At 44.4% G+C, this 14,857-nt stretch overlaps 1 protein-coding gene across 13 annotated transcripts in view; it reads left to right on the top strand.

Annotated features, from left to right (window-relative positions):
* Positions 1-14,857, top strand: part of DIS3L2 (DIS3 like 3'-5' exoribonuclease 2) — a 385,610-nt gene that overhangs the window by 59,740 nt on the left and 311,013 nt on the right. For all 13 annotated transcript variants that reach the window (XM_070070055.2, XM_089329724.1, XM_089329727.1 and 10 more), the window contains one exon: positions 3,116-3,217. In XM_070070055.2, the coding sequence (XP_069926156.1) occupies positions 3,116-3,217 (102 nt within the window). The remainder of the gene's footprint in view (positions 1-3,115; positions 3,218-14,857) is intronic.

The raw sequence follows: 14,857 nt of genomic DNA, 5'->3' as shown, positions 1-14,857 counted from the left end.
TTCAGACAGTGTGGTATTAGGGTTGGCTGTGCCTGTTTATTCCTTTGTCAGGCCACTGGTGGAGTAGTAAGGTTGTTTCAGAGAGGAAAAACATAGTAAATAATTCCTTCTAGGGAATTGAGAACAGTCTGGAAGAGCCACTTTCGAGGCCCATTGCAAGTGTTTGTGGGTACTCTAGTTTTAGACACTGGAACAGTTTTGCATTCTTGTTTTGTGGGTTTGGGATCATTTTCAGTTTTCAGAAGTGTTATAGAAAGTAACTGAAGGGGTCCATAGTGGAGGCGATTTGTTTCCCAGAGATTAAACCCCGGAGTCACCAGTGGTCTGGGTTTCTGAGTATGGGTACTTCATAGAGTGCAAACCTGTGTGAACCGGCAGCATGGCGCCTGCAGACCAGGAAGTGGGATGTGGGATCCAGGGCCTGAATGTTGCTTGTGCTCTGTTGAGCTGGGAGAACAAAGACAGGAGTCCGTATAAAGATGTGGCCTCAGCTCCTGAAGTGGGAAATAGATGTTCTTTATTTTTAAAAGGTGGGAGTGATTTAAATCTTGTCTAATGTTTTTCACTGCCTCAAAATTTCTAAGTTTTTAGAAAGCCTAAAACAGATTTGATCATTTAGGTTTACTCTCCTCGATTTTAAAAATGGTTGTGAATTTATACAGTGTCATTAGCTCTGCCAAAGTGTGTATGTAAGTCAGCAGACTAAGAATAGTGAACTGTCCATCAGGAATAATTAGAAATTTGTTTTGGGAAATTTAGGTTCATTGTACTTTCTACTGGTAGAAAGTAGATTTTTTTTTTAATGACAAATGAATCACTTTTGTGTAACTGCTTGTCTCCCGAAGTTCTCAAAAAAAAAAAAAATTAGAATAAAATCACGTGACTAAGATAAAATGATACTATTGAGATGCCTTTTTATCCTTTTTTTTGTGGGTAGAATAATGAGGAGAAAAGGACCAGATGTAAAAATCTGTTTCTTGGTTGTTTTTTTTTTTTTTTTTTTTAAGCACAGTTTCTATTCTGCATTAAATTGGTCCAAGAGGCTCGGTAACGTTTTAATGCCTCTTGTCGTGGGAGGCACCCTCTGTACAGCTGTAGAATTTATTCCTGGTCCACAGGGAGCTGTTCCACTGAGGGAGGATGCTCTGGCCACTGTGACACACTGGGTTGTCCTCGCTGTGAGTATTTCATTAGATTATTCCCAGGTCTCTTTAGAGTTTCTCTAGGGGTGTTCATCATCCATTTTTCTTTCTTTTTAATGTATTCTTTTTGATGCATAGATCCAGTCTTCTGGCATCCAAATAAAGAACTGAACTCCTTGGCCTTAAAAGTAGTTAAGAGAGCTGACTCAACCTCCTAATGTTGAGCAGTTCCTGAGGTTAGTAACTTTCAGATAGGACATTCAGCAATAGAGGGAGGCTTCTAATGAGTCAAGGAGGAGCTGAGTAAATGACAGTGGCGGGGGACTGCTGTGTTGTCTGAGGGTCAGCTCAGCCCCACTTTCTTTCCTTCTTGGGATAGGAAGAGGACGATATTCGTCCTAGCATCTCAAATCCCTGAGCTGCCAAAGGGTGGCTGTGAAAGAGACATTTCATTGCTCGTGTTTGACACATGAGAATAGGTTAGAATGACCTGCATCCAGTCTCTCATTCCAGAGATCCCATTGCTTCTCACTGCAGAGAGCAGCGCGGGGGGATGACGCATCGCACTTGAGTTGTCCTCGTCTCTTTCTGAGCTGTCTCTTCCTCATTTCTCTGGGAAGCTTGTCACAGGATCGACCTTGGTGATTCTTCGGGCTAACATGGTAGCTGTTCCTTGGGACTAGGTGGTGTCAGGTTTGGCAGGCTCTGCAGGACACGGCTGCCAGCCCACAGCTAGAGGGGAAGTTGAACAAGAAAAATTGCTCTGAAAAACTTGAAATGTTTGTAATTAGAAACCATAAAAAATGCTGAGTGAAAAAAATGCCATTTTTGGGGGGAGTGGGTTGGTGATTTTGGAATGCTAATTTGAACTTTAATTCCATAATCACTACCTCAGCTTGTTGAGTGTTAGATCTTACGTCTTTTAAGTGTCTCTCTCAGGGAAACCTGAGTGGTGATTTTCAGATCCTTTTGTTGTCATCTCTGTAAGAAAAACAGTTTACCTCTCCATGTCCTCTGAAAAAGAGCACTTAGTGTAAAGTTTTGGAAGAATAAAAGAATGAGGGTACATATTTTCTGGTGAAATGTTTTGAAATGCTTCATTTTCTCGTGGAAACTGACTATGAAGTCTTGCATTCTCCTTAGCTATCTTCTCCATTTAAGTGTTTTTGCAAAGTGATTTGGCTTCTTGCAAAGACTCTGGCACTTCTTTTAAGTAAGAAGCCGATTGGGGAGTTCCCTGGGTGCCACACTGCTGAGTGAGTTATTTCTGCGTGAGGGTGAGGGTGAGGATGAGGATGAAGATATGTGTACCTAGGGTTCCTGGTCCAGTGTTCGCCCGGCTCCTACGCCAGGAGGTGGCTGGAGAGTGAAGATGCTTTTTGAACCTCATGTTATGCCTCTTCGCTTGTTTGCCTCCTGCTTCACTCTCGATGAAAACAGCCACAATTTGTTCTCTCTGCCACTTTCCCGAAGGGTAGGGTGACTGCTGTTTTCTTGGTAGAGAACCCAAATCCTAGAACTGGTTATTGCCCCTGCTCTCGGTTGTGTTGTGGGAGATCATGATGTTTCTCTTCTGCTTTCTTGTGTGCTTTGTATTTTTTTTTTTACCATTCCTTGATACATAAAAAACATATTTTTTAAAAGGTACCAGCATGGTTTATTTAAAAGAAAAAAGGAAAACCTACAAATAACTTAGTCCTTTCTCCTTTCAGATATAAATGCATACAGTGTCAAGTTATTGCTTTCTGGGTTTTCATTTATTTGTTTCTGGCCTTTGCTTAGTTGGCGATTTTTATAATTCTGCTAACTTGCAGTGTGTGTGTGTTTGTTTCCCTTCAGGTGTTTGTACGGTTGTGTACCTGTGTTCCTGTTAAGTCAGTGGACAGATTATAGGCTCTAAAAATTTTAAATCCAGTAAGTAATTTTTGCTTGCTACATTGGTAAGCTATTATTTTGTGTCTTTCTCCAACCAGGATGGTGACCGAGACATTTTCATTGATGGGGTTGTTGCTCGAAACAGAGCCTTAAATGGAGACGTGGTGGTGGTGAGACTACTTCCCGAAGAGCAGTGGAAGGTGAGCTGCATTTTCCTCATCTCATTATAGACTTCTTAGGGCCTTTCGCATTTCATTGGTATGCCACTAAGGCACCAAAAACCAAGAGTTGTAGACCCCTCAGGTCCTGTGTTAAAACTGGATGTTACCTTGGAAGTAGGCCATTGAATGTTTGGGCTTAGAGGCATCTGTTGGACAGATATCTTGTTTTTTTTTTCTTTTTTTCTTTCTTTCTTTCTTTCTTTTTTTTTTTTTTTTTTTTTTTTTTTTGACAGAGTTAGACAGAGAGAGGGAGAGAAAGGTCTTCCTTCCATTGGTTCATCCCCAAAATGGCCGCTATGGCCGGCGCACTGCGCCGATCCAAAGCCAGGAGCCAGGTGCCTCCTCCTAGTCTCCCATGAAGGTGCAGGGCCCAAGCACTTGGGCCATCCTCCACTGCCTTCCTGGGCCACAGCAGAGAGCTGAACTGGAAGAAGAGCAACCAGGACAGAATCCGGCGCCCCGACCGGGACTAGAACCCAGTGTGCCAGCGCTGCAGGCCGAGAATTAGCCTAGTGAGCCATGGCACTGGCCTTTTTTTTTTTTTGGACAGACATCTAATAATTTGAGTCATCTGTATCTCCAGTCATCTCTCTGTTGTCACATGCCTTGTGTTGGGCTTTTGGTATTCTCTTGGGTAGAAGAAAAGCTTGGGGGATATTATTTTCCCATGTGCTGTGCTGGGAGATCTGGAAAGACAAAGCCATGGGGACAATGGCAGTCTTCACACATCTGTGCTTCTTCTTCTTCTTCTTTTTTTATTTATTATTTTTTTGACAGGCAGAGTGGACAGTGAGAGAGAGAGAGACGGAGAGAAAGGTCTTCCTTTGCCGTTGGTTCACCCTCCAATGGCCACCGCAGCCAGCGCGCTGCGGCCGGTGCACTGCGCTGATCCAATGGCAGGAGCCAGGTACTTCTCCTGGTCTCCCATGGGGTGCAGGGCCCAAGGACTTGGGCCATCCTCCACTGCACTCCCTGGTCACAGCAGAGAGCTGGCCTGGAAGAGGGGCAACCGGATGTGCTGCTTCTATTGGCAAACCCAGCCAGTAACTGTCTAGCCCTGTTGGACCTAGTTTGGTGATTGGGCAGAAAAATGTTTTTAACATAGAATATTCTGGATTTCAGTATCTATCTGTATCTTATTAATTAAAGAAGATGTGGCCTTATTTATTTATTTGTTTGTTTGTTTATTTAAAGAGACACAGAGAGAAAGAGAGAGCAAGGGAGCTCCCATATACTGGTTTATTCCCCAAATGCCTGCAGTGACCAGGTGGCTGAAGCTGTGGCTGCTGTGTGAGTGGCAGGAATCCAAGTACTCGAGTTACCACTGCTGCCTCCTGGGCTCGACATTAGCAGGAAACTGGAATCAGAAGCTCAGCTGGGGACGGCACCCCAGGGACTCTGATGTGGAACACAGGTGTCCTAACGAGTGGCTTAACCACTGGGTCAAATGTCAACTCTGGTATTAGTTTTTTTTTTTTTTTTAAGATTTATTTAATTTTTTTGCAAGAGTTACAGAGAGAAATAGAGACAGAGAGAGAGACAGATTTTTTATCTGCTGGTTCACTCCTCAAATGGCTGCAAGGGCCAGAGCTGGGGTGATCTAAAGCCAGGAGCCAGGACCTTCTTCTGGGTCTCCTGTGTGGGTGCGGGGGACCAAGGACTTGGGCTGTCTTACACTGTTTTCCCAGGTGCACTAGCAGAGAGCTGGATGGGAGTGGGGCAGCTGGACCCCAACCAGTGCCCATGTGGGATGCGGCACTGCAGGCTGAGGCTTTAATCAGCTGCACCACAGTGCTGGCCCCTGGTATTAGTTTTTAATTTTTATTTTAACTTAACGGTAAGCACCAGACATTGGAATGGTTTATGGTAGCAATTTCTTTGAATTGTCTTGTGGAACTGATAATTGGTATATCTAGGTCTGAATTTGTTTTCATTTCGTTTGTATTATTTGGCTCAGTTCATTGGCGCTCAAGAATTTGATGTCTCCTTCAGTGAGAGATGGTTTAGTGTAGTGATTGGCAGTGTGGGCTTTAAGCCAGGCTACATGGGTTTGAGTCTCATCTCTGCCTTCATATGGATAACGTTGGGCAAATTATATGACCTCTCTGCCTCAAAGGCTTCATTTGTAAAGTGAGAATAACCGTAGTATCTACCTAATGGGTTTATCATGGGGATTAAATGATAACTCACGTAAAAATCAAAGAGCGGTTCCTAAGATAGACTGTCAGGAGCTCAAGAAATGCATGTTGTTAACTTTTCCAGGATAGATTGATGTGAGGAGTTCCTTGTCATCTCAGAGCTCTGTTGAGCATAAATTATAGGGCTGGAGTAATTGAGTTACAGCTCTGTGCCAGGTAATCGTAGGGTACAGAGTTTAGTCATGATCAGGTGAACATAGTTCTTCTCTTTATGGAGCTTACAGTCTAGTGCAGGCTGCAGGTGGGAAGAGACAGATACTCATCACCCTTATACGACTTTTTTAAAAAAGATTTATTTATTTATTTGAAAGGCAGAGTTAGAGAGAGAGGGAGAGAAAGAGAAAATTTTCCATCTGTTGGTTCACTCCCCAAATGATCACAACAGCTGGGGCTGGACTAGGCTGAAGCCAGGATCTTCATCCAGCTTTCTCATGTGGGTGCAGGGCGCAGGTACTTGGCCATCCTCCACTGCCCTCTCAGTCGCATTGGCAGGGGATGGGATTAGAAGCAGAGCACTGGGACTGCAGTGGGGCCTGCAGCAGCAGGCAGGGGGTGCTGGTGTCGCAGCTGCGGCAGCTTAACCCTGCTGCGCCACAGTGCCGGCCGGCCCCACAGATTTCGTTATAAGTGTAATGAGTGCTGTGAAGTTAAGTGCAGGGTTTTTTTTAATTAATTAATATTTAAAAAAATGAATGAACTTTCCTAGTCCAGCCCCACCTCCCCACTCCTAACCCCAGTTGCTGCCAGTTGTGGATATAATCTCCCTTTTGCTTTTGAAAGCACAGCTCAGGGTTGGTTCCAGGTCCTGGGAATGTAGGTTGATTTAGGTTACTTCCTGTTCTCTCAAAAACATCATCTAGCACAGTGTTCACCAGGTCCAAGCAGACAAGGGGTGTGCATTAGCTGCAGGTCAAACCAGAGGGAGAGTTCCTAGGGATCATTTGAGGGAGTGAAGAGTCGGCATTTTAGTCAAGAAGAGCCAAAGAAAGGACAAGGGGTGAGAATGAAGAAATAGGAGAGTGTAGAGGAAGAAGCAGAGGAGTGGTCAGAAAGTTGGGTGGGTCCAGGGCAGAGCAGAAAGGGAATGAGGTGTTGGCTGATTGAGGGCAGGAGTGGAGAGCGTACCGTGCGTACCCGTGTATCTCTGCAGAAGTGGATGGGATTGCTTAAAAGAGCAAGACCAGATTGCCTGTGTCCTTACTGCACTCGGCTGTACGCGGGAGATGGCCAAGTAACCAAACGAATCAATCTGTTGCACTATTTCTTGTGTTCCCACCCCTTTTGTAGTAAGACTGGCACGTCTGTCTTAGTGTAATCCAAGAAGTGCCCTTGCTTTGGGCAAGAGGCCTAAGAAGATGGGTGGGATTTGTTGTGGACCAAGCTTTGATACTTGTTGTCTTAGGGTGAAGGTGTTTGTTATTGTCCAGATCTAGAACGCTTGGGTATTCTTTTTTTTTTTAATTTTTCTTTTTGACAGAGTGGACAGTGAGAGAGAGAGACAGAGAGAAAGGTCTTCCTTTGCCGTTGGTTCACCCTCCAATGGCCGCTGTGGCCGGCGCACCGCACTGATCCGATGGCAGGAGCCAGGTGCTTCTCCTGGTCTCCCATGGGGTGCAGGGCCCAAGTACTTGGGCCATCCTCCACTGCACTCCCTGGCCATAGCAGAGAGCTGGCCTGGAAGAGGGGCAACTGGGACAGAATCCGGCGCCCCAAGCAGGACTAGAACCCCGTGTGCCGGCGCCGCAAGGTGGAGGATTAGCCTAGTGAGCCACGGTGCTGGCCCCATGCCTGGGTATTCTTACTTCTGCCTTGGTACCTTTGATTCCTGGGTAAAAACCTGTACTTCCTTTAATACTCAATGCAACAAAGTTGAATTTTCCCCTAGAGGTCCAATTTTATGAATTTCTGTGTCACTGGACCTAGTTAGGTAGTTAAGAATTTTTAGAGGGTCTGGTGTTGTGGCATAGTGGGTGAGGCTGCCATCTGCAAAACCAGCATCCAATATGAGCACTGATTTGTGACCCAGCTGCTCCACTTCCAATCCAGCTCCCTGCTAATGGCCTGAGAAGTAGAAGATGGCCCAAATACTTGGGCCCTTGCCACCTACATGGGAGACCTGGATAAAGCTCCTGGCTCCTGGCTGTGGCCTTGCCCCAGCCTTGGCCATTGAGGCCATCTGGGGAGTGAACCAGTAGATGAAAGAAAGATTGCTCTTTCTTTCTCTCTAGACTGTAACTCTGACTTTCAAATAAGAAAGAAAGAGAGAGAGAGAGAGGGGGAAGGAGGGAGGGAGGGAGGGAGGGAAGGAAGGAAGTAAGGAAGGAAGGAAGAGAGAATTTGTAGAGATAGATTAGCACTCCCACAGTCAATGCATTTAGGCTTTAGATGCAGCCTGTTGTTTTTCTGTTTTATAGTTAATATATAAATGTATGTGTTTCGTCAGAAATCTCTCTAGCCGCTTTAGGAGAACAGACTGTAGTGGGGACAATTGTATATTGGAGTGGCCAGTTAGGAGGCTTTATAAAAAGTCATGACAGTAAATATATTCTTATTTATTTGAAAGAGTTACACAGAGAAGAGAGGCAGAGAGAGAGAGAGAGAGAAAGAGAGAGAAAAAGAGAGAAAGAGAGAGAGAGAGGGGTCTTCCATCCAATGGTTCATTCCCTAGTTGGCCGCAATGGCCAGAGCTGTGCAGATCTGAAGTCAGGAGCTTGGAGCTTCTTCCAGGTCTCTACGCGGGTGCAGGGGCCCAAGGACTTGGGCCATCTTCTACTGCTTTCCCAGGCCATAGCAGAGAGCTGGATTGGAAGTAGAGCAGCCAGGACTAAAACTGGTGCCCATGTGGGATGCCGGCGCTGCAGGCCAGGGTGTTAACCCACTGTGCCACAGCGCCGGCCCCCAGCAAATATATTCTGAAAATAGAACTGATAGGAACTGAAGAGAGTTAGAAGACTAGGATGAGTCAAAGAGATGAATGGGTGATAACTGTTAAGATTTTGGTTTAAGCAAAAAAGGATGAATATGGTATTGTTAATTAAAATGGAAAGTAGTAGAGCATATTTTGGTATAAAAATTATTAGTTGTGCTTGGCTGTGTTAAGTTTTCTTTTCTTTTATTTTTTAAGATTTATTTATTTATTTGAGCGTCAGAGTTACAGAGAGAGAGGAGAGAGGTCTTCCATCCGATGGTTCACTCTCCAATTGGCCGCAACAGCTGCAACTGCCGATCCAAAGCCAGGAGCTAGGACCTTCCTCTGGGTCTCCCACGTGGGTGCAGGGGCCCAAGAACTTGGGCCATCCTCCACTGCTTTCCCAGGCCACAGCAGATGGATGGGAAGTCGAGCAGCCGGGTCTCGAACCTGGCGCCCATATGGGATGCCAGCACTTCAGGCCAGGGCGTTAACCCACTGTGCCACAGCACCAGCCCCTGTGTTAAGTGTTAAATTCTTTTTAGGCATATTAGTAGAGAAATGAGAAAATATGGAGACCTAGGCTGTTTAACTTGCTGGTGAATTCTAAATATTTAAGGAAGAAATAATCTTGGTTTTACATAAACATTTAGGGAAAATGCAAGAGGAAAAGCCTTTTCCATCTCGTTATGTGAGGCCAGCATTGTCTTAATTGCAAAATCAGGAAAAAACATTGTTAAGGGAAAAAGCTACAGAGAAATGCTTACCACAGAGGTGAAATTAATGTTGTTTTTTTTTTTAAAGATTAATTTTATTTATTTTAAAGGCTCAACTACAGAAAGAGAGAGAGAGAGAATCTCTTCCATCTACTGGTTCACTTCTCAAATGGCCACAATTGTCAGGGTTGGGCCAGACCAAAGCCAAGAGCCAGGAACTTTTTCTGGGTCTTCCACGTGGGTGGCAGGGCCCCAAACACTTAGGCCGTACTCTGCTGCCTTCACAGGCACACCAGCAGGGAGCTGGATTAGAAGTGGAGCAGCCAGGACTTGAACTGGTGCTCTCGTTGGATGCCAGTGGTACAGGCAGATGGTAGCTTTACCTGCTATGCCACAGTGCCAGCCCCCAAAAATTCTTTAACAAAATTTTTCCCATAGAATCAGAAACCTATAAAAAAGATAATATGAGTAATTGAAATTTATCCCAGAAACGCCAGCTTAGTTTAATATTTGAAAAACAATCAATGTAATTTACCATATTAGCAGACTAAATGTAATAACAGATTCCCATCAAACATCATTTCATGGATGAGCATTTGGCCTAGTGGTTGAGATACTGGTTACGACCTCTGCATCCCAAATTGGATTGCCTGGTATGATCTGTAGCTCCAGCTCTGATTCCAGCTTCCTGCTGAAACAGGCACTGGAAGGCAGTGGTACTGGTGCAAGTAATTGGGTTCCTACCACCCACATGGGAAACCTGGATTGAGATCCTGACTCGCACCTTTGACAAGGCCTAGCACTGGCTGTTGAGAGCATTTGGAAAGTAAAGCAGCAAATGGGAGTTCTCTGTCCATTTCTCTCTCTCTCTCTCTCTCTCTCTCTCTCTCTCTGCATGTAAAACAAATAATGCAAATGTCATTTCAGTTGATGCAGAAAATGCATTGGACAAAACTACACAGCCATTTGTGATGAAAACTTACAGCAAACTAGGAATAGAAGTTCAGTTTCTCAACCCAATAAAGAACATTTAGGAAATACTTAGAACTAACATCATCCCTAATGATGAGAGACTGAATGCTTTTCTTCAGTGTTAGGAATAAGGTAAGAATGTCCCTTCTCATTCCTTTTATTCAACATTATTCTGGAAATTCTAGCCAGTACAAAATATCAGGAGGGAAAAAACTCATCTATACTAGAAAAAGGAAGTCATATTGCCTTATTCTCTAAATGATTTCTATGTAGAAACTCCTGTGGAATCTACCAAAAAAAAAGCTAGTAGAAATCAAAAGTGAGTTTGGCGATGTTGCAGGGTTGAAGGTGGACATGTAAAGGACAATTGTAGCTCTTCACACTAGTAATAAAGCAGTGGGCCTGTTTACAATAGGAGAATGCACATGGAATACTTAGTGATAAACTTGCCAAAAATGTGGAAGACATGCATGCCCAATCCATAAAACATTAGTGAGAGAAAGTGGTAAGAAATACCAGGCTCAAAAAAAAAAAAAGAGTGGTATTAGCATTAGGGTGGACATACAGATTAATGGAACAGAATAGGGAATCCAGAAACTGACCCATACATAAATGGTTGATTTTCTTTTTTTTTTTTTTTTAAAGATTTATTTATTTATCTGAAAGAGTTATACAGAAAGAGAAGGAGAGGCAGAGAGAGAGAGAGAGAGAGAGAGAGAGAGAAAGAGAGAGAGGTCTTCCATCCAATGGTTCACTCCCTAATTAGCCGCAATGGCCAGAGCTGTGCCGATCCGAAGCCAGGAGCCAGGAGCTTCTTCTGGGTCTCCCACGCAGGTGCAGGGGCTCAAGGACTTGGGCCATCTTCTACTGCTTTCCCAGGCCATAGCAGAGAGCTGGATCGCAAGTAGAGCAGCCAGGACTAAAACTGGTACCCATATGGGATGCCAGCACTTCAGGCCAGGGCGTTAACCCTCTGTGCTACAGCGCCAGCCCCAAATGGTTGATTTTCTACAAAGGTGGTGAGGCAATTCAATGGAAAAAGAGTGTCTCTTCAATAACAGGGGCTAAGGGCTTGGGATTCCCACGTCCCATTTGGAGTGCCTGGGTTCAAGTATCAGGATTGCCTCTGATTCTAGTTTCCTGCTGTTACACACCTTGGAAGGCAACAGGTGATGCCTCAAGTAGAAGGGTCCTGTCCTCATATGGGAGACCTGGGGTGAGTTCCTGGCTCCTGGCTTCAGCCAGGTCCAGCCTAGCTGTTGTGAGCTTTCAGGGATGAAACAGTAGATGGAAGATCCTTGTCTGTGTTTGCCTTTCAAATAAAATAAATAAATAAAAATAAATAAAAGGTGCAGTAACAGTGTGTAGATATATGAAAGAAAATGAATTTCTATGCCTTACCTTTGTTATATACAGATATTATAACTTGAAGTGAATTGTAGCACTAACTGTTTGTGTAAAAATTATAAACTTTCTAGAAGAAAATATAGTAGAAAATTTTAGTGAACTTAAATTTGGCAAATATTTCTAAAGTATCACAAAAAATGAAACATGAAAGAAAAATATCTAAGTTTGACTTCATCAAAATCAAACTTTCACTCATCAATAGACAATGCTAATGAAAAGATGAGTCATGGGGTAAAGAGAAAATGTTTTCAAAACATTTTATCTGCTTGAAGACTTCAGAATATAAAAAATCTTGTGCCTCATTAATAAAAAACCCAATTACAGAATGCATTAAACATTTGAGCAATGTCTTAATCTGTTTTTTGTTGCTATAACAGAATAGCTGAGACTGAGTAATTTAGAAAGAATAGAAGTTTCTTTAGCTCACAGTTTCAGAGGCTAGACTTCTAAGATCAGACTCCTGCGTTTGCTTGGCTCCCAATGTGGGCCCTGAGCCGCTCCTTGTGTGTGGATGGAAAAGCAGAAGGTGGGTGCCTGCAAAAGGCAAAACACGTGGAGGAACTTTGCGTTATAACAACCTGCTCTTATTTCCTAAGCCAGTCTCAGGAGTGAGAACTCCTTCCTGAGAGATGGCATTCGTTTTTTAATAAGGACTTAGCACCTGTGACCTGAACATCTCGTACAAGGCTCTACTCCCAACACTGCTGGTTCAACCTGAGTTTTCATGGGGACAAACCATAGCAAAGAGATACTTCACTAAAGAATATCTATGGATGGCAAATAAGCATGTGAAAAGATGTTAAACGTAATCAGTCATTTAGGAAACTCGAATTGAAAGTGTAAGATCTCACTACAGACCCATTAGAATAGCTAAAGTTAATGACCATGAAAGTTAATGACCATAACTCCGTGTTGGCAAGGATATGGAGTAGCTAGAACTCTTGTATACTGCTGGTAAGAATATAAATGATACAGTCACTTTGGAAAATAATTTGGCAGTTTCTTTTTTTAAAGTGATTTGTTTGTTTATTCGAAAGGAAGAGTTACAGAGAGAGGGAGAGGCAGAGAGAGAAAGAGATATCTTCCTGTCACTGGTTCACTCCCCAGATGACCACAACAGCTGGGACTGGGGCAGATTGAAGGCAGGAACTCAGAACTCCATCAGGGTCTCCCATGTGGATGGTAGGGGCCCAAGGACACTGGGCTATCGTCTGCTGCTTTCCCAGACATGTTAGCAGGGAGCTGGATTGGAAGTGTAGCATCTGGGACTCAAACAGGCGCTCACAGGGGATACTGCTGTTCCAGGTGGAGGCTTAATCCACTGCTCTACAACACCAGCCCAGCTAGTTTCTTAAAAAGTTAAGTAAAGGGGCTGGCACTGTGACGTAGTGGGCTAAGTCTCTGTCCGTGGCACCGGCATTCCACGTGGGTACCAGTTCCTGTCCTGGCTGCTCCTCTTCTGATCCAGCTCTCTGCTAGCGTCTGGGAAAGCAGTCATGAGAAACCTCTTTCCCTCCCCTGAACCTGTCTTACCTTACCTAACTCAGACTTCTGCTTAGCTCAAGCCTTCTCCGACTCTTGGGATAATCTCAATGGGATCTGCCTATCGAAATCCTTCCCATGGGGTTGGCACTGTGGCACGGTAGGTTAAACATGTGCCTGCGGCACCAGCATCCCATATGGGTGCTGGTTTGAGGCCTAGCTGCTCTGTTTCTGATCCAGCTCCCTGCTGATGGCCTGGGAAAGCAGCAGAAGATGGTCCAAGAGCTTGGGCCCCTGCACCCATGTAGGAGACCTGGAAGGAAGCTTCTGGCTCCTGGCTTCGGGTCGGCTCAGCTCTGGCTGTTGTGGCCATTTGGAGAGTGAACCAGCAGATGGAAGACCTTTCTGTCTGTAACTCTACCAATCAAATAAATAAATAAAATCTTAAAAAAAAAAAAAAGAAAGAAAAAGTTCAGTAAGGTCAGACATCTGGCGTGGTGGCTCAGAGGCCGGCTAGAACACCCATGTCCTCTGTCGAGTTCCTGAGCTTGAATACTGGCTCCACTCCTGAGTCCAGCTTCCTGCTCCAGAACCCTGGAGGCAGTGGTAAAGGCTGATGTGGATCGTCCCTGCCTCCCATGTGGGAGATCTTGATTGAGTTCCCAGTTCCTGGCTTCAGCCTGGCCCACCGCAGTTGTTGCAGATAATTTGGGGAGTGAGCCAGTGGATGATCTCTTTCTCTTTCTTTCTCTCTCTCTCTCTCTCTCTCTTTTTCTGCCTTTTTAATAAACTGAAAAAAAAAAAAGCACACACCCAACATGTGACCCAGCGATTCCATTTTGTTTAGCAAAATCAAAGTACTTGCCTATGGAATGCTTTAGATAAATATTCATAGCAGCTTTATTAATAACCCCAATGTGGAAACAACCTAACTCTCTGTCAGCATGTGAATGGGTAAACCGATTTTGAGAATACATTTCAATTCAGCAATAAAGAAAATTGACACATGCAACAATATGAGTGAATCTCAAAATAACTATGATGAGTGAAAGAAACCATGCAAAATAGAATATATTATGTAATTATGTTTATTATAAAACTTAACCGATTACCAAGGGGCCTAAGGCAACCTTGGCCAGTGGTGGACATGTTTGTTATCTTTTTGTTAAAGATTTACTTATTCATTTATTTTAAAATCAGAGCTACACAGAGAGGAGAGGCAGAGAGAGAGAAAGAAAGAGGTCCTCCATCTGCTGGTTCACTCCCCAACTGGCCACAATGCCTGGAGCTGTGCCGATCCAAAGCCAGGAGCCAAGAGCTTCCTCCAGGTCTCTCACGTGGGTGCAGGGGGCCAAGGACTCAGGCCATCCTCCACTGCTTTCCCAAGCCACAGCAGAGAGCTGGATTAGAAGTGGAGCAGCTGGCACTGCAGGTGCTGGCCTTACCCATTACACCACAGCACTGGCCCCAATGTTTGTTATTTTAATGGCTTTGGGTTTCATAATTGCTCATTTATGTATTCAGAACTGATCACCCTGCACACTTTAAATACATGGAGTTTACTGTTTGTTACTAGTACTTCAATAAAACTGTAAAAAGAATACTGAAAATGCACAAACAAGGTGTTTGCACGAATGAGTCTGGAGTTCCATGCAGAGACTGAATCTAGAGATGTAATCTGGGATGCGTGAGCAGATCTGTGGAATTTAAAGGCGCGTTCGTAGATGAGATCAGAGGCCATAGCTAGAGAAGAGTACTGGGCAAGCCGCCATTTCAAGTTCCAGTCAGGAGGGTATAGAGAGTACCTCCCCCTGTGGCGCACCCTGTGCTAGCCAGATTCCAGCTGTGCCTGGCTTAGAGAAGAGGCTGATGCCAGCCGTGGGTGTAGGGGCAGGGGTCTCGTGACTTGGGGTCAGCAAGCCTTCACTCTCACAGT

Source organism: Oryctolagus cuniculus, chromosome 3 (assembly GCF_051225735.1).
Source record: "Oryctolagus cuniculus isolate XC-2025 breed Fujian yellow rabbit chromosome 3, ASM5122573v1, whole genome shotgun sequence".
Taxonomy (NCBI): Eukaryota; Metazoa; Chordata; class Mammalia; order Lagomorpha; family Leporidae; genus Oryctolagus; species Oryctolagus cuniculus.
The sequence above is the reverse complement of the archived record's forward strand: the minus strand, read 5'-3'. Positions and strand labels throughout refer to the sequence as shown.